The sequence below is a fragment of the Populus trichocarpa genome, chromosome 18, assembly GCF_000002775.5.
Source record: "Populus trichocarpa isolate Nisqually-1 chromosome 18, P.trichocarpa_v4.1, whole genome shotgun sequence".
Lineage (NCBI taxonomy): Eukaryota > Viridiplantae > Streptophyta > Magnoliopsida > Malpighiales > Salicaceae > Populus > Populus trichocarpa.
The window spans coordinates 8,440,430-8,467,126 of NC_037302.2; the positions used below are offsets into that span (position 1 = coordinate 8,440,430).

A 26,697-nucleotide genomic window follows, 5' to 3' on the forward strand; every position below is an offset into this window, starting at 1 on the left:
CTATTTGTGCTTGGTTTATCTGCATTTATCAGGAATGCATTATCTCAAGTGTAGCAGACCGCTGCCACGTCTAACAGTGGATCAGGATCACGATCAACTTCTTTGACAGGTAGCGGTTAGGATGTCAGGTATCATGGCTGCAACCCACAAAGAACAGAGTAAATTACCACGATTCTAGTCCCTCGAGATAGAGACAGAGGTGAGGTCCGTGGGACGAGACAAGCTTACTCTTTATCGTTAATACAGAGCAGATGAGTAACATCTGATGTGGTGTTGTACAGTTGTTGTGGTCAGAACTTACAAGACCAGCCAAATTGGAGCAGGGATGGTGCGTATCCAAAAAGAATAAAGTAATTCCGAGACTTCAAACATGTACGGTAGCTATAAACTGTGAACTGCAAAATTACCGTGGAGCAGATGTTATATTATATTGCACCTCGATTTTCAGGGCAAATTCTACCACACGTGCTGCTCATCAATCTTTCCGTCTCATTTTCTTATTTCCCGTCTCAATGTCTTCTTATCTTTTATCCTTTCTGCAGGGCCCAAATTCCAGAATTTAATGTTCTTCTCCTTGTTGCTTTAGTGCCCAAATTCCAGAATTTAGTGATTGGTTACTGAATGTGTCCATATTCGATATGACTGCCTCTAAATTGTGTCAGTTTCTTCTGCAAAAGCCTACTTTCACCAGGAAGTAAGCGCACACCGACTTCGGAAGAAGAGGTGGGAAGGCACAGCAGAAGCCACCCAGTTTTTCACCCACCAATCGAAAGTGGGTCAATGGAATGCCATGGACGCATGGTACGATGGAATGCCAAAGCTCTATATGTTCCAGAAAAAAAAAAAAAAAAAAGGAAAATCATGGCAAAGAGCACTAGCAATTAACCTCAATAAACACAACCACAAGTAACAAAGTCTAGCAATCCAGATGGTAAATAACAACGATACTAGTTATCTGAATAAAACTGATCTGTCTGAAAACACTCAACAGTCGACCAGACTCCCATTAAACCTTTAGCCTAAAATGGTGTTTCTTAAAACACTAGTAGAAGAATCAATCATCCTCTTCAATAACCTTGGTACCAAGCCCCTTCGTTCCTTCTGGTGGGAGTTCTGCAACAGTTACAAGGGAGTAGAGCTCTTCCTTTGCATCTTCATCATCATTTCTCCTGCGAGAAATGCGAACCCTGATCCTCCTTGGAACACTTCGAATCCCTCTGCTCCAGATGTGTTTGTTCAGCTTCACATCCACTCTCACATCCTTAGTTCCCATAGCCTTCAGAGCGAACTTCCTAATCTCTTTTATGGCCTTAGGAGCCTTCTTCTTGAAGGTGCTGTTACACAAAATCAGACATAATATTTCAGTGCTTAATAATAGTTTATTTGATGTCACAATAGAAAATTGCAATGAACTAAAGATTCCACATATTCCTATCCACTAGGTTTAAAGGCAGCAATTGAAAATGGGAGTGTAACACCATCCAAATCCATGCAGAAACATCCTAATGATATCTAATAGCAGAATGTGTGCAAACAAACATGTATCAGCAAAGATCAATACCTAACTTTGGTGAAGGAAAAATTATGCACACCCAACAAAGTAGCAAACAATTTTTCTTATTGCAATGAGAATACAATAATTTTTGTTCCCACACAAATCATCAGCAGCCCCATGTGCACAAGGAACCAGGTGACTAAAGGAATTGCTAAGGCTCCCAACCCATGACTGCTTAAATTCTATTCTCCAAGATTTACACGAAGAAAGAAACAAAGAAAGAAACATACAACAGGGTGAACTAGGCATGTTAATAAGCAAAAAGAAAAATTAAGGGGAAATTACTTGTAGTGCTTTTAGATCAAGCTGAGTGCCCATTTACGAAACTATTGGAAAAACCCTGAAATAGCAATCCATGGAGATGCAAGAAAGTAAACTATTCAATAACCATGAATGAGCTGTAACTAAACTGGCATTATTGTCCTCCCTCCTCCCATGTGGTCTCAAGTTCAAAACTCTCCTTTGTAACCCGAAAGGGAGGAAGGTCACTGGTCAACGGAAATATCAGTGATTCTTAACTTCTAATCTTTCCATTGTCGTCTAATCAAATCATTTAACAGAAGAAAATTGGGAGAAAATACCTTTAGATTTTGTATTTTGTAAAAGGTTACAGCACATCTCTCGAAAAGTGATCATATTATCCCATAAAACTAGATTAAACCTTTCGCAATCCAGAATCCTTAACGGAATTACACTTACTTCTCTAAATGCGAATACATAACTATTCCAAAGCCTGTTATATATCCGGTGGGAAAAACTAAGGCATTGCCTCATCTCTATAACGCACCATCATTACTTACAAATACCCATTTTTATAGAACCTACTTTATTTACAAACAAAAATGAATATAGCCAAATAATAAACTTTGAACCTTGAAGCAGCAAAAATTGCACAAAAAGAAATGTAAGAAGAGTAAAAAAAAAAAAAAAATCATAGCCAAAAAGAAAAGAGAAGAAAATAATACCAGCCATGTAAACGCTTGTGGAGGTTAATGGTGTATTCTCTAGTGACCACCTCCTCCTTTCTCCCCTTTGTTTTCTCCACCATTCTTCACTTTCTCTTTCCCTTCAATGTGTTGACTGAGTTGCCTGCATTACAAATTTGCAAAGATCAATAATAAACAAAATAACTCGAATGTAAGCGAGAGACGGAGAGAGACCTTAGTGTTTGAAAGAAGGCAGATGTTTGGGAGAGAGGCGCTACCGAGGCAGAGCTTCCACTTAAAATGGCCCAAGTAAGAAAGAAAACCCTAGCTTGTCAACCGTCAATATTCATCTATAATAAACGAAATGACTTTTTTATCCTCTCAGTTGTTGTTATGGACGTCCGTCGCAAGGCTCTCTGGGCCTCTGGCCCGCAGGCCGCTGGCCCATAATCACCCACAATAGTCAATACACTTGTTCGCTTTCCATTTATACCCATCTGCTTAACCTCAATAGATCATGGGCTTCACCTCAATTAATTATTGTCCTTTTATTTTTCAAATAGATGACAGCTATTTTCAAGTAGTTTTTATTAACATAACCAAAAGTAAGATATTTTTTAAAATAAATTATTTTATTTACAGTATATAATCATACTCGTATTCCTAATAAAATAACCAAATTAATTATAGAATACGAGAAATACAATTAACCTAATTAAATGATACGAGTAATTAATCTCGTGAATTATTACAAGTTCTTTTATTAAATTTATATTAAAACATAAATATAGTAAAATTAACTTCGAAGCATATTGAAATTTTCAGATAATTTATCTTAATTAACCTCATTTGAAAAAAAAAATTCTTCCAAAAATGTAATTTCATAAAGTCTATACGATGCATATTATTGAAAAATAAAAATCTGGAAATTTTTTTCTTAATTTAAGGAGAGAAATTGATTTATTATAGTATAATATATATATATATATATATATATATATATATATATATATATATATATATTATACTATAATAAATCTTAAGTAATGGGAGAGGCATTTAAGGCTTAAAAGAGGATATCAAAATTGAAAGAGGTAAATGAAACACTTTGTGGATAATACAGTCATCAACAAGAGAGAATAATTGCCTTTCTAAATGAGCAAATCGATTAGTTCTTTTTTGTTGAGTGGCCCTTGATGTTGGCAAAAGAAAATGTAGAAAGAAAGTAAGAAAAGCAGGCATTTAAGACCATACACTATCATTTACAAGCTGAGAAGGCTCAAGCCTATGTTATAAAATTGAGGAACAATGCACAATATATAGTAGGAGGTAAGCTAGTCACTCAAGGTGCTTCCCTATAACTCTTCACTCTTCAGTGAAGTTAGAGATGGACTCGACCAAATTGCATAATATTCCAACATGAAACCTTGGAAGGAGTAAAACAGTCTTGTTTAGGGCAATTTCTTCAGGAAATTCATAATGTATCAAGCTTTGTCATTATAATCAAACATTTTGGATTAATAAAAAAGAGTATTCTCACTTTGTTTCATACTTATAGATGATTCAGGTTCCTATAGGTTTAGAGTTTCTAGTGAGAAATTCTCAAGAAAATTCAATCTAGTCTGTCTTTATAGTTACCAAACTAACAATTAAATGAAAAACTGAATAAATAATGTACATACATATTCAATGCAACATTTTTCATCTATTAAAACATTCCATTCATTTATATACATTCTAATTATTCAAGTGAGATATAAGTCCTTCTAAAATTTAACATTTTAAAATTCATAACAATTAACTCTACAAGAGGTGAATGCAGAACAAAGAGAGAGCCCAATTAGAGACCTAAGACCAAACCGAGATTAATAGTCTTAAATGAGATATCGATAGGCTTGCCAATCTGCTTAAGCTAACCTTACAGTTTAATCCACCAAAAGTTTCATAGTCTAACTTAGTAATAGGACCCTTAACACAGTCTATAGTCGATACACAAAAAACACCAGTGTAAGCAATCTTTTTTGTCTTTATTCACAAAACCTAAGAGAAAATGACACAACGCTTGAGTTTCAATTTGCTACCTACTTTCTTTTCATACAGCTTGTTCCTCCCTTATAAGCACCAATCATTGTGGACTTGATGACTAATGAGTCCCAAAAAATAAAGATAATAAAAAATGTTGATTTCAATGAGTTATCTACCATAGAAAAGGCTTAAAGCTATTGAAGGGACAAATCTTTATGACGTGGTAAAAGTTGTGGAAATATGTTTAGTCCTGAAAGTTGTGGTTTCTAAAAATCTTAAAGTTCCATAATTCACTAAACATACTAATACATGGTGTTCTATGTCGTAAATGAAAGTGTACTGCAACAAAATAGTGGAGGTCATGGATGATGAGAAGTTGTCGATCAATTTCTTCTAAGAAAGTCTGAGTGAAGTTGTGCTGAGTTGGTACATGCAGCTAGACAACAATAAGGTTAGAAAATGAAAGGACTTAATGGATATTACCAAATACTAACTCAAAATCATATAAGTTTCTTCAACAATTTTGTGAAACTTCTTTTCCATACATTTGGTAGTTTCTTGATCACTTTGAACTTCATTATAAAGAGTACTTCTGAAAGATCTTTTGTTCCAGCGACATAGGAAAGCTTTTGATGAAGTTGTAAAAATCTCAAATTAGATTTAAGCTTCTTGTGGTTGTGTCTTAGGCTAAAGTGTATGAGCTTGTTGTTCTACACTTTCCAGTAAGAACAAGTCCTATATCATGATAAGAGACTCTCTAATACTTAAGTCAATAAATATAATTAAAAGAGCAAGAGCTTAGGAAAGTAAATATCGTGTATAGTTGTGTTGTTTGTTCTGTAGTCTTGTGTTTCATGTGCTTACTTAGTGGCCCAAAGTATTTATATACCTCGATTATATGAGATTACCTTGTGTAGCGCAAAGTTGCAGTAGGACTAATCATGGAAAATTATTACTTTATTGTACAAGTAACCTATAAAATATATTGTTAGTTGTTGCACCTTTTTATGTTATTAGTGGGAAAGGTTAGAGCTTATGGATGATTGAAATGAAAAGTTGACACCAAAGTTGTTAAAATCGCGATTCAACTCGTAAAATCGTACGATTTTACGAGTCAATATAGGCTAAATGTGCTAAATCGTTCATAAACTCGGAAATGGATAAAATCAGGTAAAATCGTTAAAATCAGGTGAAATCGCGCAAAAACGCGATTTCACCACCAATTTTACGCGGTCGGCACAAAACAGCAATTGTGAGCCACTGTTCCCTCCAGCTCCAGGTGTCAAGCGAGTATTGGCCTATTGGCTATTACACAGTATACACAGTCACACACAGAACAAAAGCAAACAATTAACACGTAACAGGTAACACGTTCTTTCTTCAATCTTCATCTTTCTTCATCGACTTTCACACAACACAGTACAGGAAAAAAAATCAAAATCCCTAAGTCACTAAATCCTTATTCTCCTTCTCTCAGCCATCCAAGTTCCAACAATCAACCACCGGTCCACCACCAACAACCTCTTTTTCACCAGCCACCGTGAGATCCAAATTTCAGACAACAACAACGACGGCTCTCTAGTCTCCACCAGCTATCGTAAATTATTCTATTTTTTTTTTTTCACCTTCTACAAATAGCATCATGATTTAGAGTATAGAGTAATTTATTTGTAAAATTGCAGACATGTCCATGTCCCCTATGTCATGGGTCTCTCACTGAATCCCAGTCACAGTGAATTTGCAGAGAACTATGAATTTTACAATTTACACAACTGTTTGAATTTTTATTTTTTGATGGGCTAGGTTTCGATAACAAAAAACAAGTCTGTGAGTTTGATGGGTTAGGTTTCGAAAACAAGTCTGTGAATTTTTTGATAACAGTGTTTGCTAAATGTTTGTGAATGCTTGAGTTGAGTACGTTTGACTGTTGTTTAGCAGTGTTTTGTTTTGTTAAAGTTGTCTGTGAATTTGTTTTGATAACAGTGTTTCGATAACAAAGTCTGTTAAACAAGTCTGTGAATTTGTTTTGATAACAGTGTTTCGATAACAAAAAATGTTTTGATTTTGAATGTTATATTGATGGCAGAAAACTGGGTTCACAGTAGATAACTAGAGAGGAAAACACTTTGACATAATGGTTTGACAGAAAACTAGGTTCTGATTTTGAAAATGGTTTACTTGTTTATTTTTCAGAGCTTATGGGACAGAGAGGAAAACACTACAAACAACAAATAAATCATTTGGAGAAAAACGTAAGTCATGAGTTATAATGTTATATTCTGCCAATACTCGCTTGACACCTGGAGCTGGAGGGAACAGTGGCTCACAATTGCTGTTTTGTGCCAAACACGTAAAATCGGTGGTGAAATCGTGTTTTTGCACGATTTCACCCGATTTTAACCCGATTTTACTCATTTTCGAGTTTTATGAACGATTTAGCACGTTTAGCCTATATTGACTCGTAAAATCGATTTTACGAGTTGAATCGCGATTTTAACAATCTTGAACATTACAATAGCATTGACAAATTGATTCTATAATTACCCAGGTTCCTTGAAAATTTCTGAATCGAACTTATTTTCAGTGAGACTTTGATTTTCTCTTGATTTGGATTCGGATAGTGCTCTCCTTCCTTCTCTTTTTCCCCCCTTCAATTGGGCAAAGTAATTAAGCTGTAATTTGTTTTTCAATTTTCAAGTATAAAGAAACCCTAATCCCGCTTGTTTTTCAAGTCCAGGTAAGCCTCTTTTTATATGTCAATAAAGTCAATATTTTTTTGTGACGTGGCAGCTATGTTCTTTAAGCGCAAATATTATATGTAATTTTCTCCTTCATTCCAGTATGCTTCAAGGGGTGAAGAACATAGGGTATACACATCGAGGCTCGGTGGCCCAGCAGTATTGGCAAGGTTTTTTTGCCTTTACCTCTTGGGTTCGAGTTTCAGTGTGTACGTTTGTTATCCCCACGGTGTTTTACTTGTCTATTGGGCTTGCAGGGTGTTCAGTGGGTCCGAGAATTAGTTGTGGTGTGCGTAAGCTGACCCGGACACTCCGGGTTACCAAAAAAAAAAGAATATCGGGTGTACGTTTTGAGATTTCACAAATTAAAAAATAATAAACACTTCCTATTTAATAGGTGGCTTTCACAGAATAATGTTGATAAATATATCTCAATATTTAATTGAATATTACGAGATGCGTTAAATATAAATATTAGCTAAATAACATAATTGTGATTTTAATTAGTATGTATTATTTAAACTTTAATTATTTCTTTAAGTGTATGCAGATAAAATAATAATAATAATAATAATTTTCTTTGTCAACAATACTCGCTACATTTAGTGAGTACTGTTGCACTCTTCAATTTATAGAATTCACAGTAGCATGAAACGAGGAGATTGTAGCATTGCTCGTGTGAGCCTGTTTTAGTATGATTGTGGTTGTTTTTTAAAATATTTTTATTTAGAAATATATTAAAATAATATTTTTTATTATTTTTTAAAAATTATTTTTGATATTTGCGCATCAAAATGATTTAAAAACACCAAAAAAATATTAAATTAAAAGTAAAGAAAATAATAAAAAAAAAATTCAAATTTTTTTAAAAACACTTATCAAAAACAACTAGGCCACTCTGGAGCTTTTGTTTGGAGCTTACAGAAGCCAAAAATATTAAAAATGCAACTTCCATACTTATTCTACTCTTTCTCAAAATTCAATCAATTTAGAAGATAATGATATCGTAGGAATATAAAGAGATAGATAGATAGATAGATAAAAAAAATAAGAGTAGCATAAGTTTTTATATTGGATCGATTTTAGAGAATTATAAAGGATTATAAAGATTATAAAATAAAAACAAACATAAAAAAAATAGAAATTCATGAAAAACACATGTGATTTAGAGGGAGAAAAAAAAGAAGCAAAGACAAAACATTAAAGGCAAACACATAACGAGACAATGTTGATATTAGAGGTGAGCGAAAAAACAAAAAAACCAAGAAAATCGAAAAAAATAACCGAAAAAATTAAACCGTGAAAAAAAACCAATTAAAATTTTAAAAAAACCGACCAGTTCGGTTTCGGTTTTATAAGTCTAAAACCAAAAAAACCGAACCGAACCCAAACCGAAAAAAACCGAGCTAAACTGGAAAAAACCTAGCCAAATCGGAAAAAACCGAGCCAAACCAAAAAAACCAAGCCAAATCAGTTTGAACTGGTTTTTGTCCTAAAAAACCAAACCGAACCAAAACCGGTCGGTTTGAACCTGTTTCAGTTTAAAAAACAAATTTCAATTTGGTCATTTTTTTTTATAAAAACCGAACCGAACAAAAAATAATCACCCAAAACTTTTATTGAAATAACAAGATGAAGATCAAACGATATTAATAGATTCAACAAGCATGCCTCAACATTTGATTAACTAAATATTTCAACGTGTCAAATGAAAATATTAACTTTTAAATTTTAATTATATCTTTAAGCGTGTGCATCTTCTTTTTTCTTATTTTTAAATTCTACTATAATAAAAACATTAATTTTCAAAAGTGTCACTAAATAATTAGAAAATTCTTTAAAATAACTTGAAAGGAATTAACAACAAAAAAAAAAACATATAATTTGAATAATAAAATATTTGACTCTATTTTAGACAGTATAAATGAGAGCTAGCTGAAATGACTTTCTAGCTATTTTAGTTAAGATTCAGCTAAAAAACAGCTAGCCGTTGCCTTCGTGTAAAAAAAATGCAGAGTCGAAGGTGACTGACCAGACAGCTAGCCTACAAATCTCCCTCATGTAAGAGCAGTGTTTAAAATGAAAGAAAAGTATTAGTCAAATTTTGAGAGAAATCAGAATATGAAACGAAATGGCCACAGCATCTGCTATCAAGTAAAGTCCTAAGCAATACATCATTAAGTATTTTACATCAAAATCAAAGAGTTTTAATTGCATAAAAGTCAATGCCAATAATTTCATTAGCTGTCTAAGAAAATGAATTGTCAAATAAAACAAAGTACTTGCAGGTGTTGGCCAGTAATTCCTCTCCGGCGGCTTCTAGGCTGCAAAATCACCATCTCAGGCATAACATGTCTTGCGCAGTGGATGCGCCAAACTACCAATTGGCCAATGTATCTGCATGCTTGAGGAGCAAGAAAAGCAGAAAATGAAAAGAAAAAAAAAAAAAAAAAACAATAACAAGAATGCTAAAAACTGATCTGGGAAATGCTACTGACACTAGCATTTGTCCAACACCAGTGAGCTGATTGGTGTGCATGCATACGCAGTCTGGTGGGAGCACACTAAGCCCAGCTCATGGATATCAGACACCCACACAAGAGTACAGGTAACATCGCTCAAAAAAACTATAAGCTCTCAAGAAAAATATCCTTGAAATAAGGAAAATAACAATTACTTACATTTGTAATGACTACACCTTACAAGAAATGCTCAATGTCGATTTCCAAGAAGGAACATGGATCAGTAATGACGAAGTTGTTCAAGACCTGAGTGATCATAGCAAATCAGAAGGATGTTTAAACCATACAAAAGGAGTTGCAGAAAAAGAGAACTTGCAGAAAATTGAATCGTTGTAACTTCTGAATGGAAGACATCTCTATAGTGTATTAAGCAAGGCCCATCTGTTTTCCATAAACCAACTCCGAAATTCATTTTTCATTTATTGCACTGATGTCAGCATAAAATAAAGCTTAAATTCAAAAAAAAAAAAAAAAAGAATACTGCGTTCAAACAATACCTTTCACCACCACCAAAAATCATAATAAATAGCTGCTGCCAGCCACCAAAAATACTACCAATTATATAAAATATTATCCACAAATGTATGAACAACAAAACATTACACATCACTGTTTTCACTAAAAATCACTTCTGGAACACTGTGCAACTGTATATAACAATTTGTTACAGTACACAATAAAAAATGCAAGACTAGAATAATCACTTTCATCGATAAAGGCATACTCAATAAAATTTACAACACATTCCAGATTTTAGCAAATTGATAGAGGCACACAACAGTACTAGTTACTGACTATTATGATGGAAATCACAGTGCATATAAAAAGTTCTTCTATGCATGAGATCGCTAGATACCTGGGGGTGCACAATACCAAAATTGCCAAAATGCTTCCCTTTGTAAATGATGCTAGCTTGTCTACCCGGAAGAAATTCAGGTTCCTTCAGTAAATACCAAAAAAGGGTAGGTATCATAACCAAGAATACCAGTGACCTGAAGCAATAGCTACACAAAATACTTACATTTGACCGCTCTATGTAGTAACCTGTATTGTCACCAATCGGGACGAAAGGGGTTCCCATCACTTCCATGATTCTGTCCACCAAAGAGTGAATAAGCTGCAAACAAGGTTTAAAATGCCATCCATTAACTTAATAGTCTTTATAAATTCTACAAGAGTGACAAAATTCAGAGACAAATTGCTGAATGTGGAGCAGTATAGGGGTAAAGTCTTCAAATGATTTTTCTTGGAGTTTAGGGTTGTAGAATTTTAGGTTTATCAAGGAGTAGAGCTCAAAGAAATACTAGCTGCACACTTGTAGTGTTAAGAAAGCACTCCATTGATTAAAGCCTCACGCTGTCCAAACAATTAAAGAAATTGGCTGCAATTTTACTCAAAAAATTGTGTATGCTGGAATTAGAAAATAATAAGCATATTTACAGGCTTGCAATATTGCTGATGCAAATGGAGTTTGACTCTTAAAAAGAACACTTCAATTTAGAATTGAAAAAAACATGAGCAAAAAACTTAAAATTTGCTAAGCATGAGATACTTTATGCTTCCTAATTCTAGCTAGAAAAACACTCGCCTCCCAGCAATTACTGAAATTACATTTTGGCCCCTTTACATATTCACAAAATCACACTTGAATCCTTGGGCTAGAAAATGGCTGCACAAAAGCACAAGAATTTGAATAGTGTTTGGTAAAAGCAAAGACATGCCTTCAAATTAGAAAATCAAATTGTCATATCTTTGATGGGGGACAAGATATCAAAATAAGAAACGAATAAACAAGAAATAAAATCAATGAACTGATGGGAGATCAAATAATTAATGTTCAAAACTTGCAATGAAAACTATTCCATACAGTATTGGAAACGAAGCTCAACAACTTAAGAAATTGCACCTCAAATCCTGAGTTTGTGCCACAATACAAAGCTGCGAGATGGCGACGGTTTGTTGCACCAACATCTTTACTCTCATCCAATAGGGCTATGTCACCCACTTCAAAAATCTATTGACCAATTTCAAACATGAGAAGTGATCCACACACAGCGAAAAGCAGGAACTTATAATTACAGCAAGAAAATTATTATTGACGAACCAATCTTGGACGTGCGAATGGGGAAGCAGCTAACAACAGCATAATGGGGAAGATGTGCAAATGTGCACATTAAAAGGAACAGAATAAACTCCTGATGTGCAACGGAACTGGACTCAAAACACATTAACGAACCAATCTTGGACGTGCATAAAAACATTGCGCCCTAGATAGTTATTGTGTTAGGTGAAGAGACTTCCTCCTACCACTGAGGATAAATAATATTGCTATTAAATATCAGGAGCCTTATCATACTTGATAGATATTTGAGCACACTCCAGAGGTTAGAAGATTTGTCTATCCAATCAAGTTGTCAAACTAGTATAAGAAATATACAATTATCTAATAATAATGGTTATCAGGAACCAGAAAAAAGTACCTTGATTGGCTTAGGATGGTCTTTGTTATGTCCGATAATTTTCAAAGCACCAGGCATGAGGCTGGTTCGGACAACCTACAGGAATATAAAGGAAACTAAAATTTTAAACTTTTAATACGTGGTGAAAAAATTATGGATAGATATGCCAAAAGAGGTAGCAAGCAAAAGCTGCAAAGATTATGTAGACTATGTAATGTCATAGGAACCAACATAGCAATTCAGACAGTTAATTTCTGCCCATTATGTCAAGCTTGGTATGAACTCTCTCCATTCCAACACCAGAACACTCTAAGACAATCACATTATTACCTAACCACAAATACTGCAAAAGCGACTGGTTTCTGATTCACAATACATAACTGATCATGTGAAATGCCAGTGATGTCTAACAGTCATAAGGATGTATCTTTAAGATATAAATAAGTACATCTGCCAATTGAAAGAATGATTTTTGAAGAGGATATCAACCACACTCCACAATCACATGAGATTACAAAAATATAGGGGTTTTAATATGCAGGCCCTATATGGTAAAACCATAGTCCAAACACCAATACACAATTTACCTACACAATAATTTGATTGTTGGTTCAAAAATCTTAGCAGCAAAACAAGAAAAAGTAGAGGCACAAGTCAGGTAAAAAAGTTAAAACAAGGATGAAGGAAAGCCAGTTCAAAGAGTTTGGAATGACCAAACACCAACTAGACCATGCAAACATAGTAGGCTTGGAACATCACCAAAGACAATTCAGCACAAACCTCAAAATCCGAGGAACGGGGATTTCCAATAATCACTGCACTTGATTGATCATCTTCTCGATTTAATGAGGCAAAATTCTCTCGATAAGAGCATAAAATCCATGTTAAGACCTCTGTAAACCCATTCATTGCAATCTAGAAATTACAGACAAAACAAATAAATAAAAATAAAATAGCCAGGATAATCAAAGTAGAATAATAAAAACCACAAGAAGAAAATGCTAGCAAAGCACAAAAATTAGAGAGAGAGGGAATGAGAGAGAGATCCCCTTTTGGTACCTCTGCTCTGATAAGATCCTCAAGCTGATTCAGGGGCAGTGGCTTCATGGATGGCAGCCTTCTCTTCGGAATGTCATTATACCCATATGCAATTGCAACATCCTTGAGAAAAATAAATAAATAAATAAAAGGATGTCTTGTCATTCGCAAAAAGAAAGAATGCAAACTGGCTATATTCTAAAGACAGTATAATAGTAACCATTGCTGTAATTACCTCCATAACATCACAAGGGTGAAGAACATCACTTCTTGTTGGAGGTATTAATACATTGATATTGCATTTGTTGTCATCAAATACGGAATGTTCAGCACGCAATTGCATCCGATTTAATAAACTAGTGACCTAAATGATAAGAAAAAAATTACAAAAGAACAAATATTACAATCTCAAATTTTCTTGCATGGACAATGGAACAGTGTCAGCAATAAAATGCCATAATCCATAAACAAATAGCTAACAGAAAATCCAGAAAGTATGCCAGAGGGTTAATATACCCATCAGGTGCAGAAACTCCAAGCACAGAAGGCATGTATTGTACAATATCCTCTGATGAGAAATGGTTTATTCAAGACAGAAGTAATTTAGATATGGTCATTGAAAAAAATAAAAAACAAGAAGATTTACTCTTACTTTTCTTAAAAAATTTCAAGGTAAATGACAATGGAGAAGTAACGAGTACAAGGATAATGACCTATGGAAGTGCAATCCTAAAGAATGAATCAACATGAAATCTATGGCTGTGAACACAGCTTAACAATTCTTAAATCTCAACTGCTTCAAACAAATTGTGTAATTTTTAAAAACTAATCAGAAACTTAATTATTTTCACCGCCTAAACATCTGTTTTCTTTCCTCAACACTGATAGCACATAAAATTACACTTCAAATAGCAGCATTTGTTGATCTCTGTTTTACACGGCTAAAACATCGTAGATGACTTCACCTGAAAGCCACTGACTCAAACGAACTAGACATAATCCTAGACTGAATTCTGCCCCAACTTGATACTCCTGATATAAACTGTATGTAAAGTTATGGCAAACCAAGAGAAGAACAAACTAACACAACCCAAGAAAACTAATTCTCTGAAAACTCAAGTTATTTGAATAATCCCTCATCTTGAATGTCTAACCAGGGTGCTATTTACTGGCATCGAAGCAGCTAGAAAATAGGAAAAATAAAATCCTGATAGAGAATAGGAAAACCAAACCCAATAGGAATAAAAGACTAACCAATAGTCTCTACAAAAATACATAACAAAAAGGAAACTAATTAAATTCTAAATTTCTTCCTAAAATAAGAAGTTTATGATTCTGTGGCTGGTGGTTCTTCATCATAGATAGATTCAAAATTAACATTTGCTTGAAATGAGCATTGCCTATATTAATCCTCACTTAATAAAAGTATCACCAAAAATTAAACATGCTACCATCGAATATAAGCTTACATGCAAGGAACCAACCTGCATTTTCTTGAAAGCTATCCAAAGTTAAATTATAATCTTGCTCATTGAAATCAGACAGACTGTAAAATACAGTACACTAAATCATGTCTTAGATCAGTAAATCTTGTTTTTTTTTCCCAGCAAAGCCAAGTGCAAGTATACTTCCAGATGTCATTGAGCAGATTTGCAAATCAAAGGAAAATCAAAGTATTAATTTTTCTTAATGTTCTGTGCATTTCAAAGCTTTGTACATTTGAACAATCGACAATGGTCTTTTGCTTCAGAAATATGAGTAAACTTGACATCATCAATTATCATTTCAGATTTAAGCCTAAAATGATCAGAAGCCGAATTGGTTTACTTCTGCTACATCATTCAATCAGTGACAATTCTGACATAAAATGGGCTGGCACTTCATTTTTAAATGAAGCAGATGCACGCACACTTGCATGTTTTAACACAAACCTGGTAACAAGTGTAAGAATGACAGGAATTACAATACCTTTTCAGCCGCCAAAGAGACTCCAATTGAGCCAGTGATATATGAAAGAGGAACTTCCATGTTATAGACAGATAAATCAGGGTAGACGTATGACTTTCCATCAGAATATATCACTTTAACGGGTTCCACCTCAAATTTTCTTTGACAATATGCTGAAAAAGTTGTTACCTAAGAAAACAAGGAAAATTCATGAACATAAATCTAATAGGTATCAACCACAACCTAACCATTAAAACGAAACCTGAACTTCACAGTTTCTTACCATTGTGTTCAAAACAATACTGGCCTTTGTCAGATCAGTGGCTGTGCATTCAATGAAAACATTCTTAGTCTTCAGAGTGATAGCTGAATGTGCACCATTAATAATTGGTGGTAGAGATAAAACAGTTCTGCAGAAAGAAACATGCTATACTCAATACATGAATGATCAGAAATTCTTAAAGCACAAATGAGAGATGCATAGGCTATAAAAGAGCATTGCATTCATACTTAATGATCAAATGAAATATTTCAATAAATACACTAAGATATCCCAAAAAAAATGGCATCAAATAGGACTGTTGTCTCCGTAACAGCTTATATCAGCTTTGCCCTGCCTCCCTCTGAAAAATAGACAAGACTAGGCTGCTCATTTTTGAAAAACAGATGCACAATGACATAACTTAATTTCATTGACCCCCCACATATATACAAATAAAAAATTAAGGTTTCTGCCTCATCTGTCTTTGCTCAAATCCATGCCCTCTTTGACAAGATATCCTTCACTAAAATAGGAGCATAAACTAAGATAGAGAGGCAAATAATGCCCAAGGATGAAAAGGAAGCAAGAAATAGCAAAAGGAAAAATCTATATGGACCCTAATTCCTGAAATGGGGAGAAGGGAGGGTGATGTGCAGGAGAAATCTAACTTGTGCATTCACATCCTCCATAGGGTGAGGAATCTCTCTTACCAAGGGTCTATAAGGCAAACTGAACATTAAATCAAATTATATAAAAGATGTCATTCAATAAAGGAACAGAAACAGAGTAATGAATTCAAAATTATAATGATTACAAGATTTCATTGAGAAACCTACTCACACCTTTTAGAATCATATATGATGGGATACACTGGTGAATTCTCAATTATGTGTAAGAACTTCTTCAGCTTCATATCAGACTGCCAAGTGATGAGTATTAGAACCCATAGCAAGACAAAAGGAAAAGTTGCAATTTTTGTGCCTAGTATAAAATTTAATTTTCTAATTCCTGCAAATTACAATAAAATCATGAACAAAGGATAGGCTCAGAACCATCAAGGCCACAATTGTTCAAACATAAACTAACAATAGAGTCAATATCAAAACTTGACAAAATCACTGATGGACAGCAAAATGAAGACAGCATAATATCAAATTCACCTTGTAAAACTCCATCAGCTCATCAGCTCTGAAGTTTTTCTCCTAAATTACGAGAATCAAAGACAAAGAAATCACCATTAGGTTAGTCATAAACATTTTTGCATTGAAAATGTAAAGCACAAAGCAGATAATAGGCAAAACAGCAGTAAAGAATTGGACACCAAAAGAAACACAAGGAAGCTCCCGATGGAATGTGAATAGGGTTTAAGAAGACATCCTATATAGATTTCTAACTCCAAAAGTATGCACTCTCACTCCAGATATTCACTGCATGTGAAAGCACACTCAAATATTTAGCGAGAGCATATCAGGAACAAGACGTACCTAACACATTACTAGTAAATGGTGCCAAGAACAATCATAAAAAGACCTATAAGACTCAGCAAAGGGGGAGAAAAAGACACGCTGATATTCAAATCCCCCTATTATAAACTGGATTTCCAATGACATGGCCAATACTCACCTTTGCTGTGCAGATGGGAATATGTTCAAAACATGAGAATAATAAAATACATTTCACAGCATAACTTACCTGTTTCAGTGGTACAAAATTTATGTTTTCAGGATGCAAAGCCTGGAAAATAAGCAGACAAAACATTATTGCGCATTCCTTCAATTTCGTGTAAGACAAGCTTGATTTTCAAGAGCAAATGAAAGCCAGAAAACCTATCAAAGAGACTCATGCAAAATCCACATGGGTGTGCTTTGCAACGAACAATTGTATCCATAAAGAAAAAAGGAAAAATACTCAAGAAGTTTCAACAACAAAATCCAAAGGCCACTATCCACATGTAATTGGACACATTAAAAACGTCATTGCAAAAGCATTGAAGCAATCACATCTTACAAGAAGCATCTACTGTGCATACTATAATTATAGAAAAGACTTGCATGGTACTTTTCTTCCAGACTTGCAGTATAACATTACATCATTGACAATACAAGATGTATGTGAAGAAGAGATGATTTCAAAGATGTTGATTCTACCTCATAAGTGAAAGGGCCTTGTAATGTATCCAAGTCGTGAGTCCCAATTGCAACTAGGGTTCTCCGCCTAAAACGTATGAATAGGATGGATGCAAGCATTATGAGAGGGAGAGAGATAGGAATAATAAAAGAAGATTCGGATAAGAATAATAACATTACCTACAAATGTTTTGATGAAGCTTATCTTGGAGATCAATGAAGCTATTGTAACTTGCTTCATCAAATGTAATATCTCTCAGAACAGCACAAACCACAAAGGGACGAATCAAGGATGTCTGCAGCAGCAGAGACAGTGCCAGTCTCCGTGAAATAGATGTTTGTGGCAATTAGGAAAAAAGATTAAAAGAAAACATATATACCTCTGGTTGGACATGCATCTTAAGCATTGAGTCTTGTGTAATGTTGGCAAGTGTATATGTGGGCGTCTGCTCCTCCTCGTTAAAAATGCGGAGGGCTTGAGCGATCCCCTCAAGGCATAGCAAATCATATCTGAGAATAAATAAATCAGAAAACCCAACCCATATAAAATAAATTATCAAATCAAAATTAAAATGGGTGGTAAGCTTAAGCTAGGCAACCTGTTAGCAGGAACTTCAATTTTGTAAATGATTTCTTCATCATCACCTACTTCTTCATCCTCTTCATCCAAGTGCCTCTCTTTTCTAATAATTGCTTTCTCAGTAGTCTGATATCACCATCATAAAGTTCAAAAACAAACCACAAATTGATTGATTTTTGGAATGTGAATACCATCAATCAAAAGAAATTGGAGTGAGGGAGGGCTCACCACATCGTCGAGCTCGATACCGAACTTGAAGCACAAATCCTCAAACTCTTCTTGTGCTATAGTATAATACAATCAACGAAACAATTAAATCATTGATTCTTTTTTCTTTATTTCATTAATAACAAAAGAGAGATGGATAGAAAGCAATGAGCTTACTGTAAGATTTCCCTAGGGCTGCGAACAAACGATCTCTCCCCACGCTAACGGTCGGCATGCTGCTGCTGCTGCTGCTGCTCCTGCTGCCCTTCCTATGGCTCTTTGGTTCCAAAACTTCGTAAACCCCACTCCCCTAAACTGGTAGGGTTTTTTCTTTTTAGATAACGTGATTCAACTTAATATTTAAAATATTTTTAAAATTATTTTAAATCTAAAAAATAATTTTTAGAAGTTTTTTTATAATTCTAAATGATATTAAAAATAAAATAAAAAATTTAAAAATAACTATTTTAAAGTTTTTTTAATTAAAAAATATTTTGTTATAAAACCTTGTTTGAATTTTAGTTTTAAAAGCGTTTTTGAAAAAGATTAAATTTTTTTTAAATTAATTTTTTTTTGTTTTTAAATTATTTTGATGTATTAATATCAAAAATAATTTTTAAAAAATAAAAAATATATATTATTTTAATACATTTCCGAGTAAAAAGCAACCGCAACTACACTCCCAAACATGCTTGACATGTTATTATATATATATTTTCTTTTACTATTTTTTATTTTTAACTTCATTACACGTTTTATCTTTTGTTTTTTCAAAAGAAAAAACCTAAACTTGTGATTTGCCTATGTATAATACCTGGCATTTGTTGCTTAAACATTTTTTTGTTTACTGTCTCAAGATTAAAGAAATGAATATAATGAAAATAAAAGTAATATTCCTTTTATACCTTAATAAAAATTTATTTTAGAATTATTTTAAAAATAAATTTATTTTATATTTATATATTTATATTTATCTCTTCAATTTATTTTTTTATTTTATTTTACTATCAACAGTAAACTATAACTAACTTGTGCATTAACAAATCTTTTTTAAACTATCTGATGACAAACTTTTTTTTTATAAGTGTAATTATATATAAAAAACCTGTATGAAATATAAAAGGCATTCCTCAAAAATTATAAAGGCTTGTTGTTAGGTCTAATTGTCATTTGATAACATGAAAAACAAAGCAAAAGTTAAAGGAAGATTGAAAAGTCCAAGAACATACAACCAAAACAACATTAGAGGTAGCGATCGATCGATATTTGGAAAGCTTAGAATTAATCGACCAGTTATTCAAACAGAAACATAAAAAACCAAGAATGTTTAGTTTCTGGAAAACCCAGAACTAGTTACCGATTCTACAATAAAAGTAATGTAGAACTCGAAGGAAAGCCAATGTAAAAGGACCCATGACATTGTAAGATGCCGTATAAACTTGAGAGTAATTGGAATCTAATACCTTGGTTCGAGCTCTATCAAATGGGACCAAGAATGTCTAGAAACTGGTTGACCAGTTTCTGGAAAACCCAAAACTAGTTAACCGATTCTACAGTAACAACAATGCAGAACTCGAAGGAAAGCCAGTGTAAAGGGATCCCATGACACTGTAAGATGCCATATAGACTTGAGAGTAATTGGAATCTAATACCTTGGTTTGAGCTCTATCAAATGGGACCAAACAAGCTCGAAAATCTTCTCACTAATATCTTGGTGAGGAAATCAAATCTGATGGAAGACCCGGTTATTCCTCTCAAACCAAATGAAGTAAACCGTAGCTAAGAGAACTAACCGAGCAAGTAGATGCATGAAGTCCTTTATCTTTTTGAAGTGCGAGGATGCCCACTGGAGTAAAGGTCATCATGTCATTGTAGGCCAACCTGTAAAAGTCTTGTTCATAAGAGTACCCCAAACTAAAGTAGAGAAAGGGCACTGAAAAAACAGATGGTCATAAATCTCAACATGCAACCCATAAAGTACACATATCAAGAAGGTGGTAATATGTTAGGCATGGAGTCTATTCATAATGTGAAGACAACCTAGACTAGCAAGTCATAGAATAAATAAATGTCTTAGGATGTGACTTGGAAACCAAATGAGATGATGGATAGAGTATTTGGGTCTCGAGTCTAGAAGAAACTCCAATGCTAAGTTGATAGTAAACTTCCCTGATGAGTGACCCTTTCAGACATAGAAGTCTAGTAAGACAGTCTTAAGATGAAAATGCATTAAGTCTCAAATAGGTTGTAGCTCCTAACTACCCAAGAGGAAAGCCCAAATACCCTTCTTAATTATGTCTGAAACCTTTACATAGTAGGGCAACCCCGTGGAGGATAGCACCTTAAAAAGAGGTCATAGAAACATTGGCCATCTAATAACCAATAATCAAGTCAAAGAGAAGTAGTTGTCTTATCACCTATGCAAGGGACAAATAGCCCTTTGCACCAGTCTCTACTGAGAAGAATCTTCCTTTAGGACTAGGAAGGAGCTGAAGGAAATCTAATATACCAGAAAGATCTCCCTCTAAGCAAGGCATTAAGCACTTAAACTGCCCAAATAGAAGATCTATTTTATAGGAGCCACTAGACATGTTTAAGAATAGTTGTTATATTCCATGTCTTGACCCTTTTTATTCCCAAACCCTTTTCCTTTAGAGGGTAAGAAACATAATCTCAAGCTACCTTAGCCCCAAAATAGGAAATGGATGAACCTTTCCAAATGAATGCAACTAGAAGACTCTCAATCCTCCAAACAATAGAGCATGACAAGATAAAAATGATCAACCAATATACCTAAAAAGAGAATATAACAAATTTAATCAGCTGGAGATGACAAGTATAAGTAAGGGATGCTTATTGTTCTAGGATTAAGGAAACAATAACACCTAAGGGGGATGAATTAGATATTTCACTAATTATAATAAATATTGCAATTAACAAGATTAAATATAATTAACCAACAATATAATGAAAATGCTTAAAGTAAAGAATATAGAGATAAAAATTGCAAACTCGATTTTTAATGTGGTTCGGCAAGCCTACATCCACACCTCAACCACCAAATCGATCTTGAGTATTATATTCTTTACTAATCCAAGCCAAAGATTACGATGCCCTTGATAAATCCCCATCAAGCTTTTTTTCATCACTTGAAGAAATATCCTCTTCAAGATTTTACACCTTGGTAATATACCTCAACGATGACCGAGAGTTTTTCACTTAAACTCTTGAAGGATTATAATTGTTTAAAATGTAACAACACTCTCTCAAAGAGTAGATAATACAATTGAAGCTTATATCTTTATAGCTCAATTAATAGCACTTAGAATGTATGAAGGTGTTTAAGTATAGTGAGTGTGAGAATTTATACTCTTACATAAGAATATGAAGGTTTTAATGCATAAATACGAGTATGATTCAGGATTGATGATTTGAAGTTATTTTTGCTCTTAAAATAGATTGTATATGATATATATTTAAATTCAATATTTAATTCTGCAATTAAACAAGTTATATATATGTTTCTAGCAAAAACTAGTCGTTTTATAGTCATTACTGTTCCTCTGACAAATGAAACAGTTGACTAGTTCAGATTGGTCAAGTCAATCGGTCAACCGATTCCTATAGATTCTCAGGTGTTCATCCCTAATGAATAAACGGTCGACCAGTTCAACTTAAAATCTAGTTTTAGCAGTTTTGAGCCAGGTGAATCTTGAACCGACTAAATGTATATCAATCCTATAATGTATGCAATGTGAAGTGTATGGCATTTTAATTTGTACTATCAAGTAAGATATAAAGATTTACATAATTTTCACTAAAATGAATCCTTAAGAACTAAGTCTTAACTTGTTTTGCATCTTGGACTTGTTGATTGGTTTCTTCATTTAATTCTTCATGCTTATTGATGCGATCTTCATATAAAACTTGTTTAAATTTATTCTCAACCAAGCATATCATTAGTCCATTTTCATTTAATTATTATTATCAAAATATAAAAATATTAATATATGACCGAAAGGTCAACAATCTCCTTTTTTTATGATGATAAATAATTAATAAGCATAGATATAAAAAAAGAATGCCCCCTATATTTTGCAATATAGTGCCCTTTAGAGACTTTAACAATTATCAACAATCTATACATATATATTTACCCCCTATATCTATTATCTATTTTCTCCAATTCTATCCCCATTTATCATCAACGAAAAGTAATAGGAAAGCATAAAAAAGATGAATATAAAAACATGTCATAATGTTTAAAATGTAATATACATTACAATTAGGGAAAGAAAATACAAAAAGATAAAAAGATAAAATCATGAAAATGGGAAAATGTTTTTGGTACAATCTCCTAAGGTGGTGGATATCGAGAAAGTAGATTTGCTATCATGGTTTTGATATTTTGTAAGTTGTCGGCCATGTGCTCTTGATTTGCTATGATGTGCATTTGAGAGTCTTAAAGATAGCTCATATCCATCTCAATATGGGTTATGTGATCTTTCATCCTAGATATCTATGAACTAGTGCTAGCATTTTTAGAAGAGGAAGTTGTAGGTGGCGTCTCAAACATGTCAGCAAACTCATCATCACCACTAACATGTGGTTTTTCTTCCTCATCATGCTCTTCCTCAGCACGAGCTCCCACTTGGTCTGTAGTGACCCAAACACCTTCCTTATTTAATACAAATTTAATCTTGGTAAGGGTTTTATGATTTATCTCCAGATTCTTAGAATACGGTGTCCTATTCATACTAGTTAGCACAATATTAAAATGCTAAAAAATGGTGGATAAACATTGACATGGGGTAATGACTTTTGTTTTTGATCGCGTGCCATAATCATATTCTTTATCATTATGTATGGCAAATTTATAGGTCTTCTTCTAATCATTCAGTCAATTAAGCACATATCCATATAAAGTAACCTTATAGGTAAATGAGAAATTGATATCAAAAAACATTTGGTAAAGTGAAACCCAAAACCATCTAAAAAACTCTATCTCACGTTAGAAAGAACAAAACTTTCCTAGTATTTATAAAATGGGTTGATGAAAAGTCAAAATTGAGCCTAAATGGAACCCAAGCTTTTAGAGGGGAGATATCCTAGGCAAAATGGGCTTTGTAATTAAACTCACACGTACACGTGCTGGTCTGGCCTAACTCATGATTGGGCTTCGGACCGAGTCTAGGCTTGAGTTTGGATTTATTATAAAATAAAATCTTGGCCCATAAAAGATATTTTTTTCCAACTAAAATTTAGACTTGGGCCTAGTCCATAAAGAAGTATTTCTTCTAAACTATTGTTTATTAGTATAACTCATTAATATTAATAGTCTATTCGATAAGATTTTGTTGCAAATCTGAATTCAGCTTAAAAATACAGATTTATAGTCATTATGTTCAGATTTGATTCTTTATTTATGGTGGTTAATCAAAGGTTAATTATATGAGAATTAATTCTGATTATTACTAGAATTATTTATTTAGCTTTCTAGCTTCACAAATCCACTATTAAAAAAAAAGGGTGAATGAAGAGTTTCCAACAATGTTTTTTAGATTTTTTGCAGTCTTCCTCACCTCAATCTTAGTGTTTTCTTCTCTTTTTATGCTTTGGTTTCCTTCTAAATCTAAAGCTTAGGTTCACTTTGTTAAGAGATAATTGAGTTACTTCACTTTGATTTAAAGACCTTATTTAGAAGTATATCTAAACTAAGATGATGTTGTTAAAATCTTAAGAAGCATATTGCAAATATTCTAATTGCACAAGTCATGAGCAATAAAGTCTTAAAGGTAAAAGATTCATCATTGACGATAACAAAAAGTTTCATTAGTTTAAAGTACTTCAATAAGTAAATACCCTTTTTCATTTTAATTTAAACATAGTTATTTTTATTATTAGTGTGTATTCTAGCAATAAAGAGAACGTTTGGGAACGCGGTGCAAACCGCGTGCCCAAAAAATTTTAATTTTTTTTTGCAAAAAATTAATTTTTTTTTGTATGTTTTGAATTGTTTTGATGCGCTGATCTCAAAAATAATTTTTTAAAAATAAAAAAACATCATTTTGATGTATTTTGGCACGAAAAGTACTTTGAAAAACAACCGCAACCACACTCCCAAACAGCATGTATTCTTTTTTTTTTTTAATGTTGAAAGCATGTTTTACTTGAGTTATGCTTTTGAATGTTTATAGATTTAAAATTATACACGCTCTAGATTTTCCTTGAATAAATTTTTATATTATAAATGCTATTATTACGAACTAAACATCATTCATCACTAGTTTAATATATTATAATATATTTATAATTTTAGAAAACAGTGTGGTCATTCCTCACTAGTTTAGTATACAACTAGTTACATAACCCGCGCGATGCCGCAGGTTAATTTTTTTTTTGCATAAAAAATATTAAAAAAAGCTAAGATCTAAAAGTGTTACGTCTTTCTGCAAAGCTATACCCAAGAGTCTTGGGTTTGGTTGCAACACTTGACCCAAGAGTAATATTTACAATATTAATAATAACATTAAACTTGCATGACCCAAGTTTAAGTGGGTCTGGCTGCAATACCAGACCCAATAGCTTTGGATGTGAGTTTGGCTGTAAGGTCAAGTTATAAAAGTATGATAATCAAATAGATTAATTAAAAAGAAAAAAAACAAAGAAAAAAACCAACAGGAAGAAAAAAATAATGAAGAAAAAGAAATTTTTTTTGAATTAACTGGGTTAACCCTTCAAACTAGGTTAATTTGTCAAACCTTGATTCGTGTCGTGAAAGTTTGATAACTAAATGGAAAAAAACAATTGACGGGTTAACCTAGAATTAATTGGGCTAACTCGTGAAACCAGGTTAACCCATCAAACCCGGGATCTGTGGCATGAAAGTCTGATAACTAAATATAAATAAATTTAACATTAACAAACTAAATTAAATGAAAAAAATTAACTAAAAAGGAAAAAAAACAAAAGGCATCAACCTTTTTATTGTGGACTGCATTGTGCAGTCCACAGTCAAAGACATAAAAATGGCAAAAAAAGAAAAAGAAAAAAAAAGAAAAACTAAATGCATTAACAAACTAAATTAAATAACTAAATAACTCGTCAAACCAGGTTAACCCGTTAAACTCGGGATCCGTGTCATGAAAGTCTGATAACTAAATAAAAAAAATTTAACATTAACAAACTAAATTAAATAAAAAAATTATTAAAAGAAAAAAACAAAAAAAAATTTGACGGGTTAACCTGTGAAACCTGGGATATGTGTCATGAAAGTCTAATAACTAAATAGAAAGAAATCTAACATTAACAAACTAAAGTAAAAAAAAAATTAATTAAAAAGAAAAAAAAGCAAAAAAAAAATTTCGGGTTAACTTATCAAACCATGTTAACCTGTTAAACCCGGGATCCTTGTCATGAAAGTCTGATAACTAAATAAAAAAAATTTAACATTAACAAACAAAAAAAATTATTAAAAGAAAAAAAACAAAAAAAGAAGCAAAAAAAACCCTAAAAGCATAAAAAATGAAAAAAAAAAAGACAGCTCATCTTTTACTATGGACTGCACTGTGCAGTCCACAGTAAAAGACGGAGCCGTTTTAGTTATAGTTTAACTAGTTAGATGACCCGCGCGATGCCGCAGGTCAATTTGTTTTTGCATAAAAAATATCAAAAAAAGCTAAGATTTAAAACTGTTAGGTCTTTCTGCAAAACTATATCCAAGAATCTTGGGTTTGGCTGCAACGTCTGACCCTAGAGTAATATTTATAATATTAATAATAACATTAAACTTGCATGACCCAAGTTTAAGTGGGCTTGGCTGCAATACCAGACCCAATAACCTTGGATATGGGTCTGGCTGCAAGGTCGTATCATAAAAGTGTGATAATTAAATAGATTAAGTAAAAAGAAAAAAACATAGAAAAAAAACCAACATGAAGAAAATAACTAATGAAGAAAAAGAAAAAAAAATCCGAATTAACTGGGTTAACTCTTCAAACCAGGTTAACCCGTCAAACATTGGATTTGTGTCGTGAAAATTTGATAACTAAATAGAAAAAAAAATTGACGGGTTACCCCAGAATTAACTGGGTTAACCCGTCAAACCCGAGATCCGTGTCATAAAAGTCTAATAATTAAATAGAAAAAATTTAATATTAAGAAAGTAAATTAAAAAAAATAATTAAAAAACAAGAAAGAAAAGAAAAGGGCCAGAAAAAAACTAAAGGCGTAAGCTTTTTCACTATGGACTGTACTGTGCAGTCCACACTAAAATGCTTGAAAAGGAAAAGAAAAGGGAAAAAAACAAAGGC

The 26,697-nt window shown here is 33.1% G+C and overlaps 2 protein-coding genes across 3 annotated transcripts; both read right to left on the reverse strand.

The window, feature by feature from the left end:
• Nucleotides 1–859: 859 nt before the first annotated feature.
• Nucleotides 860–2,836, reverse strand: LOC18107658 (60S ribosomal protein L31). Its single transcript, XM_006371892.2, has 3 exons — nucleotides 2,716–2,836; nucleotides 2,521–2,644; nucleotides 860–1,334 (listed from the first exon to the last, which is right to left on the reverse strand). The coding sequence occupies exons 2-3, from the start codon at nucleotides 2,601–2,603 to the stop codon at nucleotides 1,055–1,057; spliced, it is 363 nt and encodes a 120-aa protein (XP_006371954.1). The 5' UTR covers nucleotides 2,604–2,644; nucleotides 2,716–2,836; the 3' UTR covers nucleotides 860–1,054.
• Nucleotides 2,837–9,366: 6,530 nt separating this feature from the next.
• Nucleotides 9,367–18,717, reverse strand: LOC18107657 (phenylalanine--tRNA ligase beta subunit, cytoplasmic). 2 transcript variants are annotated; one of them, XM_006371890.3, is made up of 20 exons: nucleotides 18,563–18,717; nucleotides 18,407–18,462; nucleotides 18,198–18,304; nucleotides 17,979–18,108; nucleotides 17,779–17,894; nucleotides 17,620–17,686; nucleotides 17,165–17,206; nucleotides 16,633–16,674; nucleotides 16,315–16,391; nucleotides 15,494–15,620; nucleotides 15,232–15,399; nucleotides 13,499–13,627; nucleotides 13,285–13,386; nucleotides 13,006–13,140; nucleotides 12,247–12,321; nucleotides 11,673–11,780; nucleotides 10,788–10,883; nucleotides 10,623–10,706; nucleotides 9,926–10,012; nucleotides 9,367–9,641 (listed from the first exon to the last, which is right to left on the reverse strand). In XM_006371890.3, the coding sequence occupies exons 1-19, from the start codon at nucleotides 18,618–18,620 to the stop codon at nucleotides 9,944–9,946; spliced, it is 1,788 nt and encodes a 595-aa protein (XP_006371952.1). In that variant the 5' UTR covers nucleotides 18,621–18,717; the 3' UTR covers nucleotides 9,367–9,641; nucleotides 9,926–9,943. The 2 variants fall into 2 exon arrangements, with proteins under 2 accessions (XP_006371952.1, XP_024446542.1); XM_024590774.2 differs by having other exon boundaries at nucleotides 9,367–9,648.
• Nucleotides 18,718–26,697: the final 7,980 nt, after the last annotated feature.